This window comes from Cornus florida, unplaced genomic scaffold (assembly GCF_030987335.1).
Source record: "Cornus florida cultivar Cherokee Brave unplaced genomic scaffold, ASM3098733v1 CherokeeBrave_3.0.0_Hap2_Chr11, whole genome shotgun sequence".
NCBI classification, from domain to species: Eukaryota; Viridiplantae; Streptophyta; class Magnoliopsida; order Cornales; family Cornaceae; genus Cornus; species Cornus florida.
This window is the reverse complement of record NW_026775581.1, coordinates 97,730,508-97,750,143: the sequence shown is the minus strand read 5'-3', so window position 1 is coordinate 97,750,143 and position 19,636 is coordinate 97,730,508. Positions and strand designations below refer to the sequence as shown.

Here is a 19,636-nt window from a genome sequence, read left to right as displayed (position 1 = left end):
CCACTGCCACCACCATCGCTGCCGCCACCACCACTGCTTTCCACCACAACCACCACCGCCACCTCTATTGCCTTTCACCACTGCCACTGTCATGCCATTACCACCATTATTGTCACTTCCAATGCCACCACCGACTTCCACCATTACCACTGACCACTACCACCTCAATTGCCTTCCACCATCGTTATTGCCATCGCAATTGTCACCATTACCGCCACCATTACGGTTGATGTCACCACCATCGCATTCCACCACCGTTATTGCCATCGCAACTGTCACCATTACCGCCACCATTACGGCTGATGTCACCACCACCGCATTCCACCACCACTACCTTCCACTTATACCACTACCACTCCCACCACTACCACTGTCGTCGCCTTCCACTACCACCACACCACCGCTGCTACCTTCACCAATACCGCTACCTTCATCGTCACCTCTACCACCACCACCTTCACTAATACTGTTATCTCCATCATCACCGCCACCACCACCGACCTCTACCACCACCACTGCTATTGCCTTCCACAATCTTCACCTACACCATGGATGCCTTCCACCACCACCACCACTAGTATTTCCACCACTGCCACTGCCTTCCACTAACACCATTATCGCCTTCTGCTATCACCACCGCCTTTGCTTTTTACCTCCACCACCATCGTCACCACCATCTACCACTGCCGTAATTTCTTTTTTAAAAAATTATAAAATTAAGAATGTTATTCTATTAATTTAATTTATTTGTCAGTAATAGGGTATTTTGAAAAATTCAATTTGAAATTTATTCCATTTTAAATTTTAAATTGGTGCAACTAAAAAATAGAATGGTTATGTCTCATATTTGCAACCAAATAATATAATGAGAATGAACATTCCATTCCATTCTCATTCTCATTCTCATTCCATTTTCACTTACATTTCATTCTATTTATGCACACCAAATGTAACAATATTTTAATTTTTTTTTTTTATTATTAATAAAAAATTCACACACTCGCTTTAAGTTTTTTTGAATACTCCTCCGCCATATACTTTGAGAGATTGAGGGAACATTACTATTTTGCAACTTTGAGTTATAACCCGTTTTCTAATTTTTTATTTTTCTAGGTCGTTATGAATTATTGGTTGTTTATTATGCTTTAGCCGACAATCAGAACAACTGTAGTCCAGTTGAAATTCATTTTTAAGTATAGAGCCCAAATAAGATCTTTATGAAAGCTCTGATGATTATCAGGCGGAGCTTTCCACTATATTGGTAATCAAAAGAGCTTTTATCAAGATTCCATTTACATTCAATAAAAAATAGTTATGTTAGCATTTGGAGTACGGCATCAATGCCGCATCATTAATTTAGTTTAAAATTAAAATTAAAATTAAAATTTAAGTTTTTAAAATATTTAAATTTAAATTTAAATTTAAATTATCAATTCAATACTCTTAAACATGACATTACTTTCACTATTATTTCACAAAAACTCCTCAAACCTTTTATGTGTAATGAGGAAGTGCTAATTGGACAAAATTATTAATCAAATTGATATACAACGTCATTCATTCCGTAATATTATCACTTTTATTTCTCTTGATTCTATTTTTCAATTAAATTACAGAAACATAAGTTACCTTTTTTTTTTAAGGATAGAAAGGCCCATCATATCTCTTCACCCTCAAAAGTGAAAGCAAATCCGAATAAAGTTCTTATCTCCTTTTCCATTTTACATATTTACCCTTTAAACAAAAAAATCTTCTCTCTGTTATGGCAGATTACGTATATTTTGGGTTTCCTTGGAGGTTTATTAATATTTGTGAATTGTGACTAGACTTCCATGCGTGCTTCTAACTTTTAAACAAGTACATCATTGGGCATGCTCCACAATCGAAGGTGGGGTATATTTATTATATAACTAGTTGTGAAAGTTTTAGTGGACTCACTACAATTCAAATTGTCATATTTTTTGATGAGTTCTAAAATTCTAATTTGTACAAACAGACAGCATAGTTAATTTGTGGGATTTCATTTTTCTAAAATTCTATATTTGTGGGATTTCATTTTTATTAATTTGTGCAAACACACAGGATAGTTATCTTGTGGTTACTAATGCACTATCTAACAAGTACCAACCTTTGTAGTGGTGTCACACTATTTTATACCAAATTGTACTAATAATCTTTCTTCATCAAACATGCAAATCACAAACAGATTTCAATAGCTTATCCCTTTTGTGCTTAAGCGCGCGATTTCAATAGCTTCTAAATTTTACTATTTTCTTTGTGTTATTATAGTAAAAATTAATAAATAATTTAAGAGTTAGACAATTTTTTTTTTTTATATGAGAGATTATTTCCGACTCACGCATAAATGTAATTCAATATTTAATTTGAACACGAGACTTTACATTTAATTTTTAAATCTTTGAATCAATTCAATCAACTTTGGTTACCTCTTTCCATGAAATCCTTCTTTTGATTTGATTTGATTTTATTATTATTATTATTTGTAATTGAGAAGTTTGTTCACAAACTCGTTTAGAATTGCTTTTCATTGGTTTAAAAGCTTTTTTTTTTTTTTTTAAATTGTGTTTAGATATGTTTGGTAACTATTAAAATTTTGTGTTTAGACATATTACCCATTTTAGATTAGTAAAGATTTTGAATGAACCTCATCTCTTTTGTGTTTAAGCACGTTATTTTTTCTATTGTGATACCTCACATCTCCTAAAGAAGAAGTCGGTGATACTTAAACATCAACATTCATTAACCATGAACAATACTAATCTACTCACTGGTGAGTAGATGATCTATATTGACCTTTAATGTGGTCCAATAATAAATACACATATAATTACAAAATCAAAAAAATAATAAATAAGGAAAACATGGAGGGTTGCTGAATTGATTCCCAAAAAAAAAAAAATTATTTTCTTATTTATTACAGAATATGTGTGTATTTGTGATTGGACCACATTAACAGTCAGTATGTAAGTATTGTCCCTTAACCATGTAGGTGAATTTTGAGCAAAACTGAGAACATGGAGAAGAGGGTGGGTAAGACGGACAATATCTACATAAATTGGAGCAGGTCATAACAAATGGCAGAACCAATCGTACAAAACAAACAATATTTAGATTAGTTGCGCGAGAAGTTGCCGAGACCATATGTGGTGTAGACACATTTTTGAGCAAAATCATGAGCATTGAGAGAAGAGTCTGCAAAGTGGACAAAAAGACAATATCTTACACGGGCTGAGCAAGTCGTGATAGATTTGTTGTCTTTTTTAATTTATTTTTAGACAAATTCACCATTTCTTTTTAGATGTTGGAATTATCAAACATAATAACAAAGATATTATTGTAAAATTAGCACCACAAGCAATTTTAAAATATAAAAAAATACGTTAATTGTGAAAAATAGTTTTCCTAATATATCATTAAATACTTATTAACATGTTGTTTTATTCACCACTCAACTCTCAAACAAAATTAATATTTTCATTCTAACAACAAGGGGTCTTAGATTTGCTCAAATTTGGATTGGAATATTGACCTTAACACAATCATATGAATCTGAAATCGGATTTTCGTAGATTTGCTCTCAATCTCATTTCTAAATAAATAGTAGGATATAAAAAATAGGATATATTTTTAGTGTTAAAATTATAATGCCTTCTCACTATGGCTATAGAAGGATGTATTTTTAGTGTCAAAATTTTACTAGTGTCTTTTATGGGGTATAATTGTCCAATCGATTAAAGAATTTTTTTTTAGATATATATATATATATCCAAGATCGGCTTTTGGTATTCATATTATGCTGTGTCCGTCTCTAGGGTTAAATCGAGAGCACAGAGCTTCAAAGCCGACCACCTAACAATAAGAAGAGGAAGAGAACCTCAACGCTACCCCTCAAAACTTCGTAGGTACGGACTTCTCTCTCTAACTCTCTCTCTCTGTTTTCCGGTTGATGTTTCGAATGAGATATGTGAACACCTGATGTTGATTTGAAACCCTATTGAATCAGTTGCTAAGCTGCTATTTAATTATTATCGTTCTGTTATTCTTATTGTATTTTTATATATATTATGTATTGTGACACTGTTCGTAGAGGTCATAGTGTCAATTAATTGTATTTTTTAATCCCTAATTGGCCTTAGTTTGGAAATGAAGAATTAAGTGGCTTTAGTTTGAAATATTTATGGTCGATGCTGATACATATATAGCCCTTAATGCATCGATTTTTCCCATTTCCTGAAACCATTATTGTAATGTTTTGGTGCAATAATGGAAAGATTTGGGTGTGTTATGGCTTAGGCATGGAGAAGTCGTTATCAGAACAGGGCATATATGTGATAACTCATTGGGAAAGTGTACTGAGTTAATGCACTGTTTTCTTGATGCAAAAATGATGGGAAAGGATTTTGATCTTTTGATTCTTTGATTTGGGACTAATTGTGAATTTGAATTTAGATGAGACTAGTGCAGCCATTTGTGTAAATAAGTCATGTATTTTGTTTTCCAGAAACCACAAATGAAAGTTTCTACATTTTATTATTTTCGTAGTTTCCTCCTTGGTGAGAAACCAAATGGAGTTTAACTATCCAGCTGTACGGAATATGCGGTCATTAATGTGAGTGGTACAAATATTGTCTTTAAAATGAATAATATATATGTATTCTGTCAGTTTGTACTTAAGAATTCAGAATATAGTCTGATTTGAATCTTTCTACATGTGAGAAGTAGAGAACCTTTATCAGCTATCAAATCTGAGCTTTTTCTTCTTTTTCCATATTGGCATATGCAGTTCGGGTTTGTTTGCAAGACACATTTCTTACCCATGGTCATGCTACGTCATATTGATATGGGTACCTTGGGTGAAAAGGGAGAGTCTTGGTAGCATAGGCCAATGATGTGCAATTCTTATCTTATATTAAATAGGCCCTTTGTGATTAATATTGTTACTAATACTGAAGATTGCTGGGATTTTAGCTAGTCGATTTGGATTTTTCCCCCTTTATTCAGCACTCAGCAGTTCTCGAACTTTCATGTTACTCAAATTCTTTTGATACTACTATCTATCTTGCAAGTAATTTAACCTATGTATCTCTCCATGTTTGTTGGTGCCTACTGTTTCCAACTGATGTAGTGTATACACGCCATGTGTGTGTTTAGTGAGCTGCGATTTTATTTGAGGGAACATGTACACAAAAAAGAAACTACCACTGCCCATCTTATTATCCTGTCCATTGCAGCCACTTGTTTTTACTACATATACATGTGTGTCTGGGCATGTGTGCCCCCTATTTGTCTGTATGTGAGAGAGCGAGAATCTCTAGTTTGATATTCTTGAAGGTGCGTGTTTATCATTCCAGTGCTGACTTTATTATGATACTGACAATCTCGAGTTTGATGCTCTTGTAGAACTTTTTTTGACAGTTCAACTTGTCCTGCCTTGAACTACTTCATGCTTTTCTTTGGATCAACTGCATGGTCCTTACCTGAACACTCGTGTAACACATGACATGTGCACACTGCACACAAATGCGATCTTTTTAGATCTTTCACTCGATAAAGGTGTCAACAATCTTTATTCTAATAGCCTTTAAGGTTCCATGGAATTATATAATGACCGAAGTCAAACAAAACTATTTTGAGGTGACCATAAAGTCAAGAAAAGATAAATTGTCACCAAATTTAAAAATTAATTGCCAATAAGTGACCATTGATGATTTATTCCTTATAATTCCCTTCTTACCTTAAATATTTTGTTATCAAAATTGTAATTATGTTGTTATATAGGTATATTGAGATTAATAATATAAAGAGAATGGCCGGCATGGACTGGCACATGTTCCATGCGCGGGACTCTGCGGTGAGACAATCATCCTCAAAGTCGCATGTACCGCCGGTGACAATAATTTGGTGGTCGACGAGGGTGATGTTTGGGTTCGTCCGCCACACGAATGGAGTGTCCACGTGGTGCCACGTGACCACGCTAGGTGGAGTGGATCGAACTAGAACTAGAACTAGAACTAGAACGAGAGCTTCTACGGGGAGAGCATGTAGAGGAGGTTCGAGTGCGATGACCGGAGAGTCAATACGTACTTGATTGGCAAGTGCTGGAACTTGATGCGGGCGAGGGTCGTACGCGTGCGTGGTGGTCACTTAAGGGGTGCGAGTGATCTGTGTGTGGATGATGAGCCACCGCTTGAGTCTGATGAAGTTGCGAAGAGAAGAGTCTTTTAGATTAACAACAAATATAGAAAGAGAATTAATTTTTTATTATTCGAGAATCAAGGAAACAGTTTTGATTTGAAATGAAATCAAAACTTTTCCCTTTTATCTTTCCCACATAGTAAACAATTTGCTCTGATTTTTTTGTGGCGACCTTCACAATGTGTCATTTTTCTCCCTCTTCTTCAATCCTTGACATTCAAAGACTCGTAGGACAAGTTCGCGGCTTCAGATGCCGGATCAGCCTTCGTTTCTTTCAATTTCCCCGGAGTTGCAGAAAAATATAGACTTTCCGGCGACAGGAGAATTTCTCATTTGCGGCAATGCTCTTTAACTTTCCGTATATCTATATATGTTGTTAATCTTAATACCTAAATATAATAAAATTACAAAATTTATAATAAAACATTTATTGTAAGGAGATTTACAGAGTAAATCATCAATGGTCACTTATTAGCAATATATATATATATATATATATTTTAAAAAAAATTGTTGACTATTCATCTTTCCTGAACTTTATGGTCACCTTTTGAATTTGGTCACTAAAATCTAATTTTCCCATCATTTAATCTTAAATGTCTTTCTGAAATCTGGATCAAATTATCTTATCCTGATTGTCTTTGTAATTGTAAAACTTGTTATCCAGATTTGGTGAGCAATGAAGATAGGACTACTTTTTACTTGTTTAATTTGGCACACATGGTAGCATCCAAATTTCTTTGTGATTACATGCATTCTTTGTTTTTTCAGTACTACTACCAAAGCTCTTTTTTATTTGTTTGTTACTTTGTTTGCGATAAAAAGTACTTGCTTTTCTCTGTTATGTAAAAGTAAAATTTATCAATTCTCTTACTAAGGTTTCTTCCTCAACTCTGTGGATCTCTGGTTTAAGTTTATTGCTTGTTGAATAGATGTGAGGATAGCAATGAAGATTGGAGCTGAGGCTAGGTTGATGAAAGTTGTAAACAATCCAATAATGTTTGGCCAACCCTTTGGGGATTTTGCTCAGCAGGCTTTAGATCCTAGCATATAACGTTATCATCAAATGATCCTAGCATATAATGTTATCATCAAACTATGAAATGACTATTTGAGAGGACCAGAGCTCCGATTCTGGTTGAAGATAATAAAGCCCTTATCAGATTTTCTGGGGCCAAAGGACAATAATAGTGAGACTCCTATGCAGAAGTGAACCTAGAAGTTCTTCTAGTGTTCAGCATGAGCGCCCTAGATTGTATTTGATGTGCATGATCAGAAACCTTACTTGATATATTAAAAGAACGAAATAGAAGTCAATCCCAAAGTTACAGTGCTGTTAGATTTATCTAGATCTTTGCTAAAACTTGGAAAAAGAAGGACATAAATTGTTTCATTCCTTCATAATCCTTTGTGGATTTTGCATGTTGTAAATTTGCTTTGTCATCTTTTATTCAGCATGCTGTCTCTGCCAGAGAGGATTTCCTTTGTTGTCTTCACACACACACACACACACACCCTCGCCCCCCGGTCCTAAAACAATTATGGCAATACTTAACTTATTAGATAAACTCTAGGGAACATGTGTCATGATGAGAAAATACTCTCCTGCAAGCAGGCATCAGTAAGGACATTTCTGATCTTGTAAATTACTTCTAACCAGTTCCCCATTTTAGGAGATTCGGACACTTTCAGTAACATGTGCTGATCAAGTTTAAGTTCTTTAACTAGCATTATAGTTAGTTGAGCAGTCCTACTTGAACTTTTGGCAATGGGATTTTTGAGCTAATCATGACAGTAAGCGCTACCTTACAGATATCCTTCTTGTATGGTCACCTCTTTTTCTTTGAACTCTTTTCAGTTAGAAAGGAGCTGCAGATTTTTTTTCTTTCTTGCTTTCGTTATTTATTTATTTTAGGGGTTATTCTACTTCTTACACTTTCCTTTGTGCTAATACTAGGTGCAAGGTTCCTTATGTAGCTTTTCCCATACTATTCTTCTTTTAGCCATAGGAGTTCTTGGCATGGTTCGAAGTTGTGGATGCTGTATAATGGACACATGGTGTAACTGGCATTATGCAACAGTATCGGAAACCACGGTTGTCAAATTTTCTTGACATTGAATATCATCAGATATGCCGACTTGGAAGAGACATGGCCGAGTTGCTAGGGACTCAGCCAGTCTGATGGGATTCTAATTCCCACCGATATATGTTGATTGTATTGGACTTAGACTTGGTTGATACGTGAAGACCAGTGGATACGTAGAGCATGGTTCTTGGATAAAGTAACTGACTAGCTCTCTATTTTTTTTCCTTCTTCTTCTCTCTCTATCAGTCTCGAAACCTTGACCTAGGACTTGGGAGTTAAGCCAGGGCCACTAGGACAAAGGTATACCAGTAACTGACTAGCTATTTTTGCTAGTCTTGTGTGAGATGTGATTAAGAATATTGGAGGAAGACGCGCGGATACTGGTTTTCTGCAGTTCTGAAAGTTTATTGGACAGATTATTATTATTATTTTTAATCTATCCATTCTTCATAACGATGGAGTAATTGGGACTTAACTGAGTGGGAGTATCTTCAGATTCATTCACCTTGGTGGTGGCTTTTTATTTATTTTTTTGGACTCTAGCTATTTTGGAGGTCTTAACAGTTGATAAATTTCTTGATCAATGGTAATAATTGAAACCATAATCCTAACCCATCCGCTTAGATGCCATGCCAGCACTTAACCAATGTGTTGCAACTGCTTTGGCATTTTAGTGGACATGTTGACTGCTAGGAATTGGTGTCATTCCAAAATTCTTTGGCATTTTAGCGGACATGTTGACTGCTAGGAATTGGTGTCATTCCAAAATTTTGTGCGCTATATAGCAAGTCATAGGAAAGTCATTTAACAATATGTTTCTGCAATTCCCTTTCCCTTTTTTTTTGGGCTGATTTCTTTTTGTTGGGTATTCCTAGATTACTCGAGGATTTATGGACAGTGTGTTTGAAGAGCTTCAGTTGTTAAAAAATATATATTCAGAGGTTTTTTTCGTCTTGTAATCTGGATTTATCTGCAGAGTATGAGGGGTTGTATAGTTCATTATGATAAGGAGTTGTACCTCAAGGTCTGGACAAGAAGGCCGTCTGCCCTCTTGTTCTCCCATCCTGGATTGTAAAGGGATCCTATCAGAGCTGTTCACTTGATTATCACTGTTGCATACTGTATCGTTGCTGTTATTTCACCCCCTGCTCGAACTTGTTTTCAAGTAGTTAATTTATTGCCCATGAGGATGAAAAGTTGTTCGGTGCTGACATGTTCATTTTTTGTGATTTCCTACAGAAATAACCTTGTCCCTGTTTGTTGAGGAAGGCAGCTTCTTAACTCTTTTAATGGAGGATACAGAAAAGTCCCTTCAACCGTCAAAGAAGAGGGCTGCAGGAAGGCAACTATCTCGAGATAACCCGGGTCTTGATGATGAGGAAGAGACCTCTGAACAAGAGACTGGAACATTCAAGAAAGCAAGTGATGAGGTGCTGGCAAGTAGAAGAATTCTCAAAGTTCGTCGCCATCAAACATCGTCAGCCCCTTCTTCCAATCCTTTTGCCGGGATCCGCTTGGTCCCTTCTACCGTTTCCAGTGCTCCTCCATCTGAAGTTGTTACTGAAGCAGAGAGTGGGAAAACAAATTCAGAAGATGTAGATGGGAAAAAGGATGGGGAGAAGGAAATTGAGAAGGAAAAAATTGAAAATAATCAGCTGTCAGAAGAGAAGGTTGATGAGGTAGTGGCTGAATCTACTGGAGATGAGGAGAAAGTGGGTTCAGTTAATGAGGCAACCAAAGCTGAATCGGCAGATGAGAAGGCAACAGAAGGTGATAAAACTGAGAATGGAGACAACAAAGTTGCCGAAGGGGAGGAAACTGAGAACGAAGACAAGAAAGATGATGGCAATGAAAATACAGAAAAAGCTGCTGAAGCTGCATCATTGAGCTCATTTCAACAGCTTTCAAGCAGCCAAAATGCCTTCACAGGGCTTGCTGGAACAGGATTTTCCAATTCTACATTTGCGTTTGGGTCAATTCTGAAAGATGGGCCTCAACTAGGTTTCAGTTCAGGCTCTCTTTCTGGACTGAAAAGTGACCAGCCTTCTTTTGGTTTTGGACTCTCTAGTAATGGAAGTTCTTCTCTTTTTGGCACGTCAGGTACATCCATTGGTACTAAGAGCGAGGGAAGTGGTTTTGTGTCTATGCAGGAGGTTCCTGTTGAGACGGGGGAGGAGAACGAGAAGGCAGCTTTCACGGCTGATTCTGTGCTGTTTGAGTTCTTTGATGGAGGGTGGAAGGAGCGAGGGAAGGGAGAGCTCAAGGTGAATGTCGCTACAACTGGAGAGGGAAAAGCCAGACTTGTTATGAGAGCAAGAGGAAATTATAGGTTAATTTTGAATGCCAGTCTCTACGCGGACATGAAACTGACAAATATGGAAAAGCGAGGCATCACTTTTGCTTGTGTCAATAGTATTGGTGAAGGGAAGGATGGTCTTTCTACGTTTGCTTTGAAGTTCAAGGATGCTTCCATAGTGGAAGAGTTCCGTTCAGTTGTCACAGAACATAAAGCTAAAACAGCTGAGGTTCTGAAGACACCGGAAAATTCTCCCAAGGCATCAGATGATTAAAGGTGCTCTACTTACTGTCAAGAACGTCTGTCACATCTGTAGCTGTCATCTTTTATTTTTCTCCGGGAAGGTAAAAAAGATCTTTTTTAGAGTCTGGCTTTACATGTAAGCCCTTGCGTAGCTAAGTTAGAGTCCTCTATCCATTTCCTGTTCTTTATCTTCAGTAAGCGTTGGCTGAATATTCTAAATTCATATCACATAATTTATGTTTCTGGAGACATGGAACAGCTAAATATAGTATTACTGTTGTTTGTCACATAAAATTGCAATATTCAGGTTGAAATGTTCGAATCTGCTAAAATATCTTATTCTGTCGAGAACTCTGTTGTGTCATAAAATCACTTCGTTTCTTTTTCCTGATTTGGGCCTTTTTATCTCTTTTAATTTGCCAACTATATGGAAATGACATGTCTTCTATTGATTAATTCTCTTGTTTCTTTGCTTTACTCGTCCAATTTATGGCTACATTTGGTACTTTTTTCATTCATAGGTTCTCATAATTATTATATGTGAATGGTGCTTCTCTTTAATTGGAAACTGTGACAATTGGCCTCTCTTTTCGAAATCTAGTTTTTAATCTATAGTATACATGTTGAAAGAGGGAGACTAATAAATTTCATTAAAAAGTTGTGCAAATTGGGAACAGCAAATGAGCTTCTCTATTGGACCTTTGGTTATTTAGACAAAGTAATGTAATAATACCAAAACCATTGTTTGATCTGCCGGGAAAAGATTATGCTATGTGGCTTACCGGTGACAGCAAGAGGATTAGTTAACAAAGTGGGATTCCAATTAAGAAATAAGGTTGATCCAAACCATTTATTTATTCATGTTTGATCATATTAACATTGATTTGATAATCAATCCCTGTAGGTTGATCCATTTTTAGAAAATTTGGATCGGATTTACTGAAAGTATGTGTGTTTGTACGTGGCATGGTAGGTCACTGTTTTGAATTCCTCGTATGCTATAACTTTATCTTGTGCTTGGTTACAGGGTGGCAATATTTGACACGACATACTATTACAAAACAAACACGATATGAGATAAGAGGATTTGGGTTAATCGTGTTCGTGTCGTAGTCATGTTGACATAAATTGACCCGCTAACTGAATGTGTCGTGTTCATATTTGATCATGTAAATATGATTATGACATAACTCAATTAATTAAACATGTCGTGTTCGTGTAAAAATGACCCATTTAACTAAACGTGTGGAATAAACATGTCGTGTTCATGTAAAAATTGACTTAAATATGTATTTTCGTATCGTATTAAGTCTTGACCCATTTATTAAACAGGTTACGCGTAATAATCGTGTCGTATTTATGTCCAGGGTCGTGTAATAATCGTGTCGTATTTATGTCCAGGGTCTTAGACATGATTTATAATCGTGTTCGTATCGTAATCATGTCGACGCGAACACAATACGCCAACACTCGTGTCATAATCATATCGACGAGAACATAATACGCCAACACGAATTGCCATCCCTACTTTGGTTAGGTTAGTTTGTCTTCTTAGTTCAAGAGTCACGGGTTGTGCTATGACAATAAGAAAATGATGACAACAATAGATGAAGGAAAAAGAATTATACTTGTTTATGTCATGTAGTGAATGTCAAAGCCAATACAGACCTAGCTTTGTCATTTTTCATACACTTGGACCCCTGAAAGAACATTGAGGGAATAGCCAAAGACTACATTCATAGTGCTTCCTCAGATTCTATTGAAATCATTCTCTTACATTTAACATTACAATATATATATATATATATATAAATGATAACAAGAAGTGAAGATCCATTTGATACAATTAACATCTTTTACTAATGCAAATACTGATTCTTCGGACTAAATTAAGGCGATAAGTAATTCTTGGCGCATGTATCTGAGCAGGATCCCACACAGCTTTCCACTCTCTCTCCATCTGATAAAGCAAAATAAGGGAAATGAATGAATGAATGAATGAATGCGTGTGTGTGTGCGCGCGCGCGCGTGTGTGTGAGAGAGAGAGAGAGAGAGAGTTACCAGGATTTTGTTTTGTGCTAATGTTGGAGCACAAGGAAGAAGCACAACCAAGATTGCAGAAGTGATGACTATCTACATGGATCTGTTGAGGAGAATTAGGGATGATACAGTCCTTTAGACATTGGGTTGCACAAGAAAAAGCAGAGTTAGAAGGGTTGAGCATGCAGAAAATGAAGCATCCTACATAGCAATCCTTGAAAGAAGCAGCTGTGGACTGCCCTACCACTGTCCCAAATGCCAGAACCACCAGCACAAGTGCCCCCAATTTTCTTCCCTCCATCTCTCAATTCCAACAAGATATATATGACAGTTCACCTAAACCATATTGCCTCTCCTATATATACACACACACACACACACTTGTGAAACACATATATTAAAGTCATATGGCATGTGATATCTTTTTGTTCTTTTCTTTGGTGGGCTAATAAAGAAAGTGAAAACCACAACAAAACCACTGATGAAGGGGAGATATACCCTACCACAACCTCATTGCCTCACATGCTATTATTATTTCTCATCCTCAGCTTCTTCCCTTTTATGAATTATGTTTACTCACATGCACTACATAATAACTTTTCTTTGGACAGGGAACAAATATTACCCTAAATCTACAAAATCATTGATAAAGCTTGAGAAGTTGAAGCTGTGGCATAATACTTGGTAGTTCACACACACACACACACATGTATATGTAAAATATTGGTAATTGTTATCCCTAGCTCCTTGTATCTATGGACTATGGTCCCCTGGTGAATGTTGTAGTAATATGCATGATCATTATCATTATTATGTTGTCCACCATCATGAAATAGGTCGCAGGTGGAAACTAGTGCACAAAGCTCTAGCATTTAGTGAGCTCTGAAAGTTATGTGAATGGCAGACAGCTTTACCCAATTTTTGCGAACAAGCGTTTAATCATTATTTTGAGAAAAATAAAAAATAAAAGATCTTTAACGTGAAATAATTATACTAAGAATAATAATTTATGATCGAAAAGTTGAAACGAAATGAAAACTTTTTCTGTTCTCTTTTCTAAAAATTATTATGAGAGTTTTAAACCAAGTAAGGCATTAATGTCTGTATTGATTAATGCCACCAGCCACATGTGTTTACCAAATTCTTTTATTACTGTCATAAAATCCAATCTCTTCTCTTTCCTTTGTGACCTAAAAATAGTGGCAGTGCTTTATGCTTTTCCAAAATAAAGCTGATTTAGTGAAGAGATTAAGGTATATATATATATATATATATTGTATTTGTGTGTATTATATATATATATATAATGCACATGAAACACATACGGATTCTAATATGTAATTTTTTATACTGCAGATACCGGAAAACTGGAGAAAGTTGCACGAAACTTTTTAACAATTATCGTGTGTATCACACCGTTATGTGCAAAAAATACTTCTAAAATTCCAATTTGATGCAAACAGATCCCTCATGTTACATTTAAGTTATAACTTGATTAAATTGTCCTTACATACACATTTTACATATTATTTAAAAATGGTCATTTAATACATGAGGGGTGTGATACACACTATAAGCATATTATAGGAGTATTTTCTGCACTTTATAAACTATTATTGTTTTGAATCTTTTGATCTTAACGGTTAAATTTAATTGAGAACGTAATTTTATCGCAATTTGAATAGTATGATGACGGAAGGTGATTGAACACCCATCTATTTTTTTTTTTTTTCCTCAATAAATATTGAATATCCATTTGTTACTATGTAAAGAATATTATATATACATTTGTGAAATTTTATTGCAAATTTTAAAGTTTAAAAGATTAAATGTATATTGTTTATATATAATGAATAAGTATTTTTAATTTAATTTTTTAATTATATATTTAATATAAATTGATAACTATATTAAAATTTAATTAGAAATAATTTTTTTTTTCTTTTTTATAATTATAAAAGGAACGGAAGTTTTCATTCCATATGATATACTGAATATTAATCTGACAATTGTGACAACAAATTTTTTTTTTAAAGAGAGATAATACACTGTTAGTGGAAATATATAGAGAGAAAAGGTGAGAGAAAATCCTTAAAAGTTAGTTAAATATAGTTAATGTGTATATAACATTCCTATACTATGAGATTATTAGTATACACACCCCCTTGGTCATTTTTGAAAGAGTAAAAGGGCTAAATGAGTATTTATGTCAGATTTCTGATTGAGGGGGGTTTTCACATAATTTTAAAAGAATATAGGTGTCTTTAGCACATTCTTTTAAAATAGGAGTGAAAGTGTCATGCAAAGTATACAACTATACATTAAGGGTGTTTTTTTGCGCTTGACTATGTATAGATTTGTTTAAAATGAAGTAATTTGATTAGGTAGTGAGACACGAATACTGTAATGATTTTCCCATATTAATAAATAAAAACTATGTGTTAAAAAAATAAATAATATTATACATGTATTATTGCATGATTGAATTTTTAAGTTTTTAATTCATCCAAACAAGTGGAATAATTTCTCACTTACTAAATAGTTTCTCGCTGCAAAATTTACTTTTTGTTTTGCATAGTCAACTCCCTATGACTTTCGAGTTATCCAATAAACCCGTAACTTTTTTATTTTTTTAAATTTAAAAATGTATTTTGATTAGGAATGTTATTAAATCATATAATAAATTATTCGATTGTCATCAATTATTTGATGATTTAACTCAATCAAAATTATTATTCAAACTGTTATACATATATTATTATATAAAAAATAATTCCGTATCATCCTTTGATCAAATCATCATCATTTTTTTTTTTTTTTTTTTCTCACTTGGCAATGGTTAGGCCATCCGCAACGGGCTCTTCAAAGCCCATTTTGGGCGAGCGAATGGACTATGGAGACTGCAGCGGGCTAGCTATAAGTGGTAGGGCCCATTAGTAATCGCGGGTCTGCTCTCGGTATTCAACGAGCCGGCCCGCGATCGTTGACTTTCTTCTTCCTTTTTTTTTTTTTTTTTTGCTTCAAAATGGCGCCATTTTGGGCTGCCGGTATTTTGTCCTATTCTTCAGTTTATGCACAATTATTAATTTTTTTTAAAGAGCTAAAAATAGGTTATTTTTAGCTCCTTTTAGAAAAAAAAAATTAAAATAAAATTCATTAAATAAAAAATATATTGTTTAAGCACTATTTATAGAAAAAAAAAATTTTATTTGGGCCAAAAATAAATTCAAAAAGCTTTTGTTTTTTTGTTTTTTTTCCTTAAAATTTGTTTTTTTTTTAATTTTTTTTTTTGCTTTAAATTGTAATCCTTATTTTCTTATTCCAATTCATTTTTTTTAACCCTTATTTTGTAATCCTTAAAAAAAAAAAATTATGTAGGCCAAAAATAAATTCAAAAAGCTTTTGTTTTTTTTCCTTAAAATTTGTTTTTTTTTTTTTTTAAATTATAATCCTTATGATCTTATTCCAATTCATTATTTTTAATCCTTATTTTGTAATCCTTATTTATTTGGGCCAAAAATAAATTAAAAAAGCTTTTTTTAACACTTTTTGTAAAAAAAAATAATTAAAATTACAAATTCATCTACTTATTCCCATAGAATTTTCTAATACTTATTTTCTTATTCCAATTCATTATTTTTAATCTTAAAAAACTATTACATAATAAAAAATTTAGTACACGAAATGTCATAACATCTTAAAAGCAAACAAAATGTAACATAAATTAAGCATCTTCATTAGCATAGCGGTTCCACAAATTTTCCATCAAATCATTCATCAATCACGTATTTGTCTCTCTGTTGCGAATCTGAAGTTGTCGAGAGGATATGTGTGCCGCTAAAATTGATGGACATCGACTTAAAGTGGGAATCGGGATTGCATCCTCCGGTGGTGAAGTCCATCTTCCAACATTTATGTGACCCTTATTCTTCAATGATCATATTGTGAAGGATGATGCATGTTTTCATTATGAGGCGCAAGTCATATTTCTCCCAGTAACACACTGGTCCTTGCGTTATTGCCCATTTGATCTGTAATACCCCAAAAGCCCGTTCCACATCTTTCCTTGCTGCCTTTTGTCGCTGAGCAAATAATTTATCTTTTGTAGTGGTTGGGTGCGGGATGGTCTGCATCAAAGTTATCCACTTAGGGTATATACCATCAGACAAGTAATACCCCATTCTATAGTGATGTCCATTCACTACATAATTAACCGGAGGTAATTGGTCATTGACGATACCGTTGAATACCGAGGAATGATCCAACACATTTATATCATTGTGTGAACCCGGCATTCCGAAGAATGCATACCAGATCCACAAATCTTGTGAGGCAACTGCTTCCAATATGAGAGTATTCTTGTCAGATCGTCCCCTATGTGTGCCTTACCACTCCACTGGGCAATTCTTCCACTCCCAGTGCATACAGTCAATAGAACCAAGCATACCCAGAAATCCTCTCTGCTTCCCTTCTTCAAGCAGCCGTGCTATGTCGGCTTCGTTGGGTGTGCGCATATACTCCTCTATATACACAGCAACAATAGCATTACAAAATGCCTTCAAACATTTAATGGCAGTGCTCTCGCCGATTTTAATATACTCGTCATAGTGATCGGCTGCACAACCATATGCGAATATACGAACAACAGTACTTGTTATCTTCTGTATAGAAGACAACCCCAGACGACCAGTCGCATCCTTTTTTTGGACAAAATAGTCGTCATAAGCTTTGACATCATTAAGGATACGAAGAAAAAGTTCTCGTCGCATCTTGAATCGCCTATGAAAGTACTCCGGTGGATATGTGCAATTCTCGTCGAAGTAGTCTTTCATTAGCTGATAGTGGCTTCCCTTTCGGTCACGATGAATATACCGCTTCTTTTTACGAACTTGAAATACTTGCTCCACTATCTCTGCCCTCACTGAATTCATAATCTCATAGAATTCGTCTTGATCCTGTTAAATCAACGCCCCAAAAGGATCATCTTCCGAAGATGATGACAAGGAAGATGAAAAATTAGAGACTGCCAAAGGAAAAGCTTATGATGACGAAGCCATTCGAATTTCGAAATTGAAAAAGATGGATAATGATATTTTGCTACAATTATGAGAGATGAATATAGATTTTCAGATGAACAAATGAGTTTCATTATATAAGATGAAAAATATAGCCGTTAAAAATATAGCCGTTACAAATATAACCGTTACGAATATAGCCGTTTAGGAAATGTTAAAAAAAAAAAAATTAATAAAAAAATAATAATTTTAATTTATTATTATTATTTTTTTTTGGAGAACGAAAATTCAGAGAGCCTGATACAGTGCATGTTTCTGGAGAGTGAAAACTGCTGATGTGGCTCTTGGAATTGCTAATATGGCTTTTGAAAAAGTCAATGTGGCATTTTTAGAGAGCCAAAATCCAGAGAAGTTGGTGTAAATGGCCTTAGTGGGGTTAGTAGTGAGAGAGGGAAGGCGAGGAGTTAGTAGTTAGTAGAATGGATGGCTCGAATACTGACACTCAGATCAACTCGTAAGACTCGAGGTGAAAGGGAAGGAGTTAATAGTTATTACGATGGATGTCTCGAACACTGACACTCACACTATGTCGTGAGGCTCGCCCACCTACAAGGCACATCCATCATCCTGACGATTCAGTTCAATAAAAATTACTATTCAAACTGTCATATAAATTATTATACAATAAATTATTTCATAGTCCATCCATGAATGGATCAAAAATTTAATCGCAAGGGTATAAAAGGCATTTTACGGGACTGGCGTGACATCAAGTATGGTCAACTCCATAGATCATTTTCTTTCCTCCAGTAGGCCACGAATTCAAACAGCGTACAAAAGGAAAGTAACAATTGAATGAGATATTCACGTGCCACCACAAAGAAAATTTTATTACGTGTATACAATAAATTGACAAGCTTTTGGTCCGACATTGGAATACGCTTCGAGCGAAGATGATTGGCGCCGGCAAGGATATGGGTCTACCTTTCCGCGAGTGATTTTACTGGACAAATGAAATAAGGGTAGTAAAATAATTTTATTTGAACAGTACATGAGTATTTTGGATAACAAAATATAATGAACAGTAAAAATTCATGGACACCTCAACAATTCTGTCAACGTCATTTTTAAGAAACTTCGAGGCTTTTTTTGAAAAAGGTCATACGGGAGATTTATTGTACTTTGCCCTTTATTTTATAATTAGTACTTAAAATTTAATCATTAAAAATTTTCAAATATAATTTTTAATTTTATCAAATAACACTCTAATCTAAAACTTTTGTTAACAATTATTTTAGTATATACAAGTCTTTAGAGTTTTAAAATTTTAAGTTTTAACCAATTAAAAAACCATGTATGCAAATATACTTTGACTGTACTCGTATTACTTCATTTTTTCTAAACTTTTAATAAATAAAAGACTTTAAATATAAAACCCTCAAAACAAATCATATCTCATGCTCCGTTTGATAGTGTGGAAGAAATTTGAATGGAAGGGAGAGAAGAAGAGAAAATGAAATATTCCTGTAAAATAGATTGTGTCATTTCTTCTTTTTGTTTGATTGGATAAAAGAAAAGAGAATATGACAATATCTTATTTTGTTTGTTATTAGAGAAGAAAAGAGAAAGTACTAACTATAAAGAAATGTTTGTAATTTAAAAATATTTATAAGGAAAGTTTTGTAATTTAATGACATTTATATAAAAATTTTGTAATTTAAAAACATTTATGTTATGTT

At 34.4% G+C, this 19,636-nt stretch overlaps 4 protein-coding genes across 5 annotated transcripts; 1 reads left to right on the top strand and 3 right to left on the bottom strand.

Annotated features, from left to right (window-relative positions):
- Positions 1 to 3,812: 3,812 nt before the first annotated feature.
- LOC132282881 (nuclear pore complex protein NUP50A-like) lies at positions 3,813 to 11,298 on the top strand. 2 transcript variants are annotated; one of them, XM_059784696.1, is made up of 3 exons: positions 3,813 to 3,923; positions 8,174 to 8,499; positions 9,543 to 11,298. In XM_059784696.1, the coding sequence occupies exon 3, from the start codon at positions 9,593 to 9,595 to the stop codon at positions 10,871 to 10,873; it is 1,281 nt and encodes a 426-aa protein (XP_059640679.1). In that variant the 5' UTR covers positions 3,813 to 3,923; positions 8,174 to 8,499; positions 9,543 to 9,592; the 3' UTR covers positions 10,874 to 11,298. The 2 variants fall into 2 exon arrangements, with proteins under 2 accessions (XP_059640679.1, XP_059640678.1); XM_059784695.1 differs by lacking the exon at positions 8,174 to 8,499.
- A 1,152-nt stretch (positions 11,299 to 12,450) lies between these two features.
- Positions 12,451 to 13,259, bottom strand: LOC132283458 (thionin-like protein 2). The gene is made up of 2 exons (XM_059785401.1): positions 12,904 to 13,259; positions 12,451 to 12,802 (listed from the first exon to the last, which is right to left on the bottom strand). Exons 1-2 carry the CDS (start codon positions 13,181 to 13,183, stop codon positions 12,732 to 12,734), a joined length of 351 nt encoding a protein of 116 aa, XP_059641384.1. The 5' UTR covers positions 13,184 to 13,259; the 3' UTR covers positions 12,451 to 12,731.
- Positions 13,260 to 16,805: 3,546 nt separating this feature from the next.
- Positions 16,806 to 17,177, bottom strand: LOC132281639 (uncharacterized). The gene has a single exon (XM_059783327.1). The coding sequence runs from the start codon at positions 17,175 to 17,177 to the stop codon at positions 16,806 to 16,808; it is 372 nt and encodes a 123-aa protein (XP_059639310.1).
- A 90-nt stretch (positions 17,178 to 17,267) lies between these two features.
- LOC132281637 (uncharacterized) lies at positions 17,268 to 17,813 on the bottom strand. The gene has a single exon (XM_059783326.1). The coding sequence runs from the start codon at positions 17,811 to 17,813 to the stop codon at positions 17,268 to 17,270; it is 546 nt and encodes a 181-aa protein (XP_059639309.1).
- Positions 17,814 to 19,636: the final 1,823 nt, after the last annotated feature.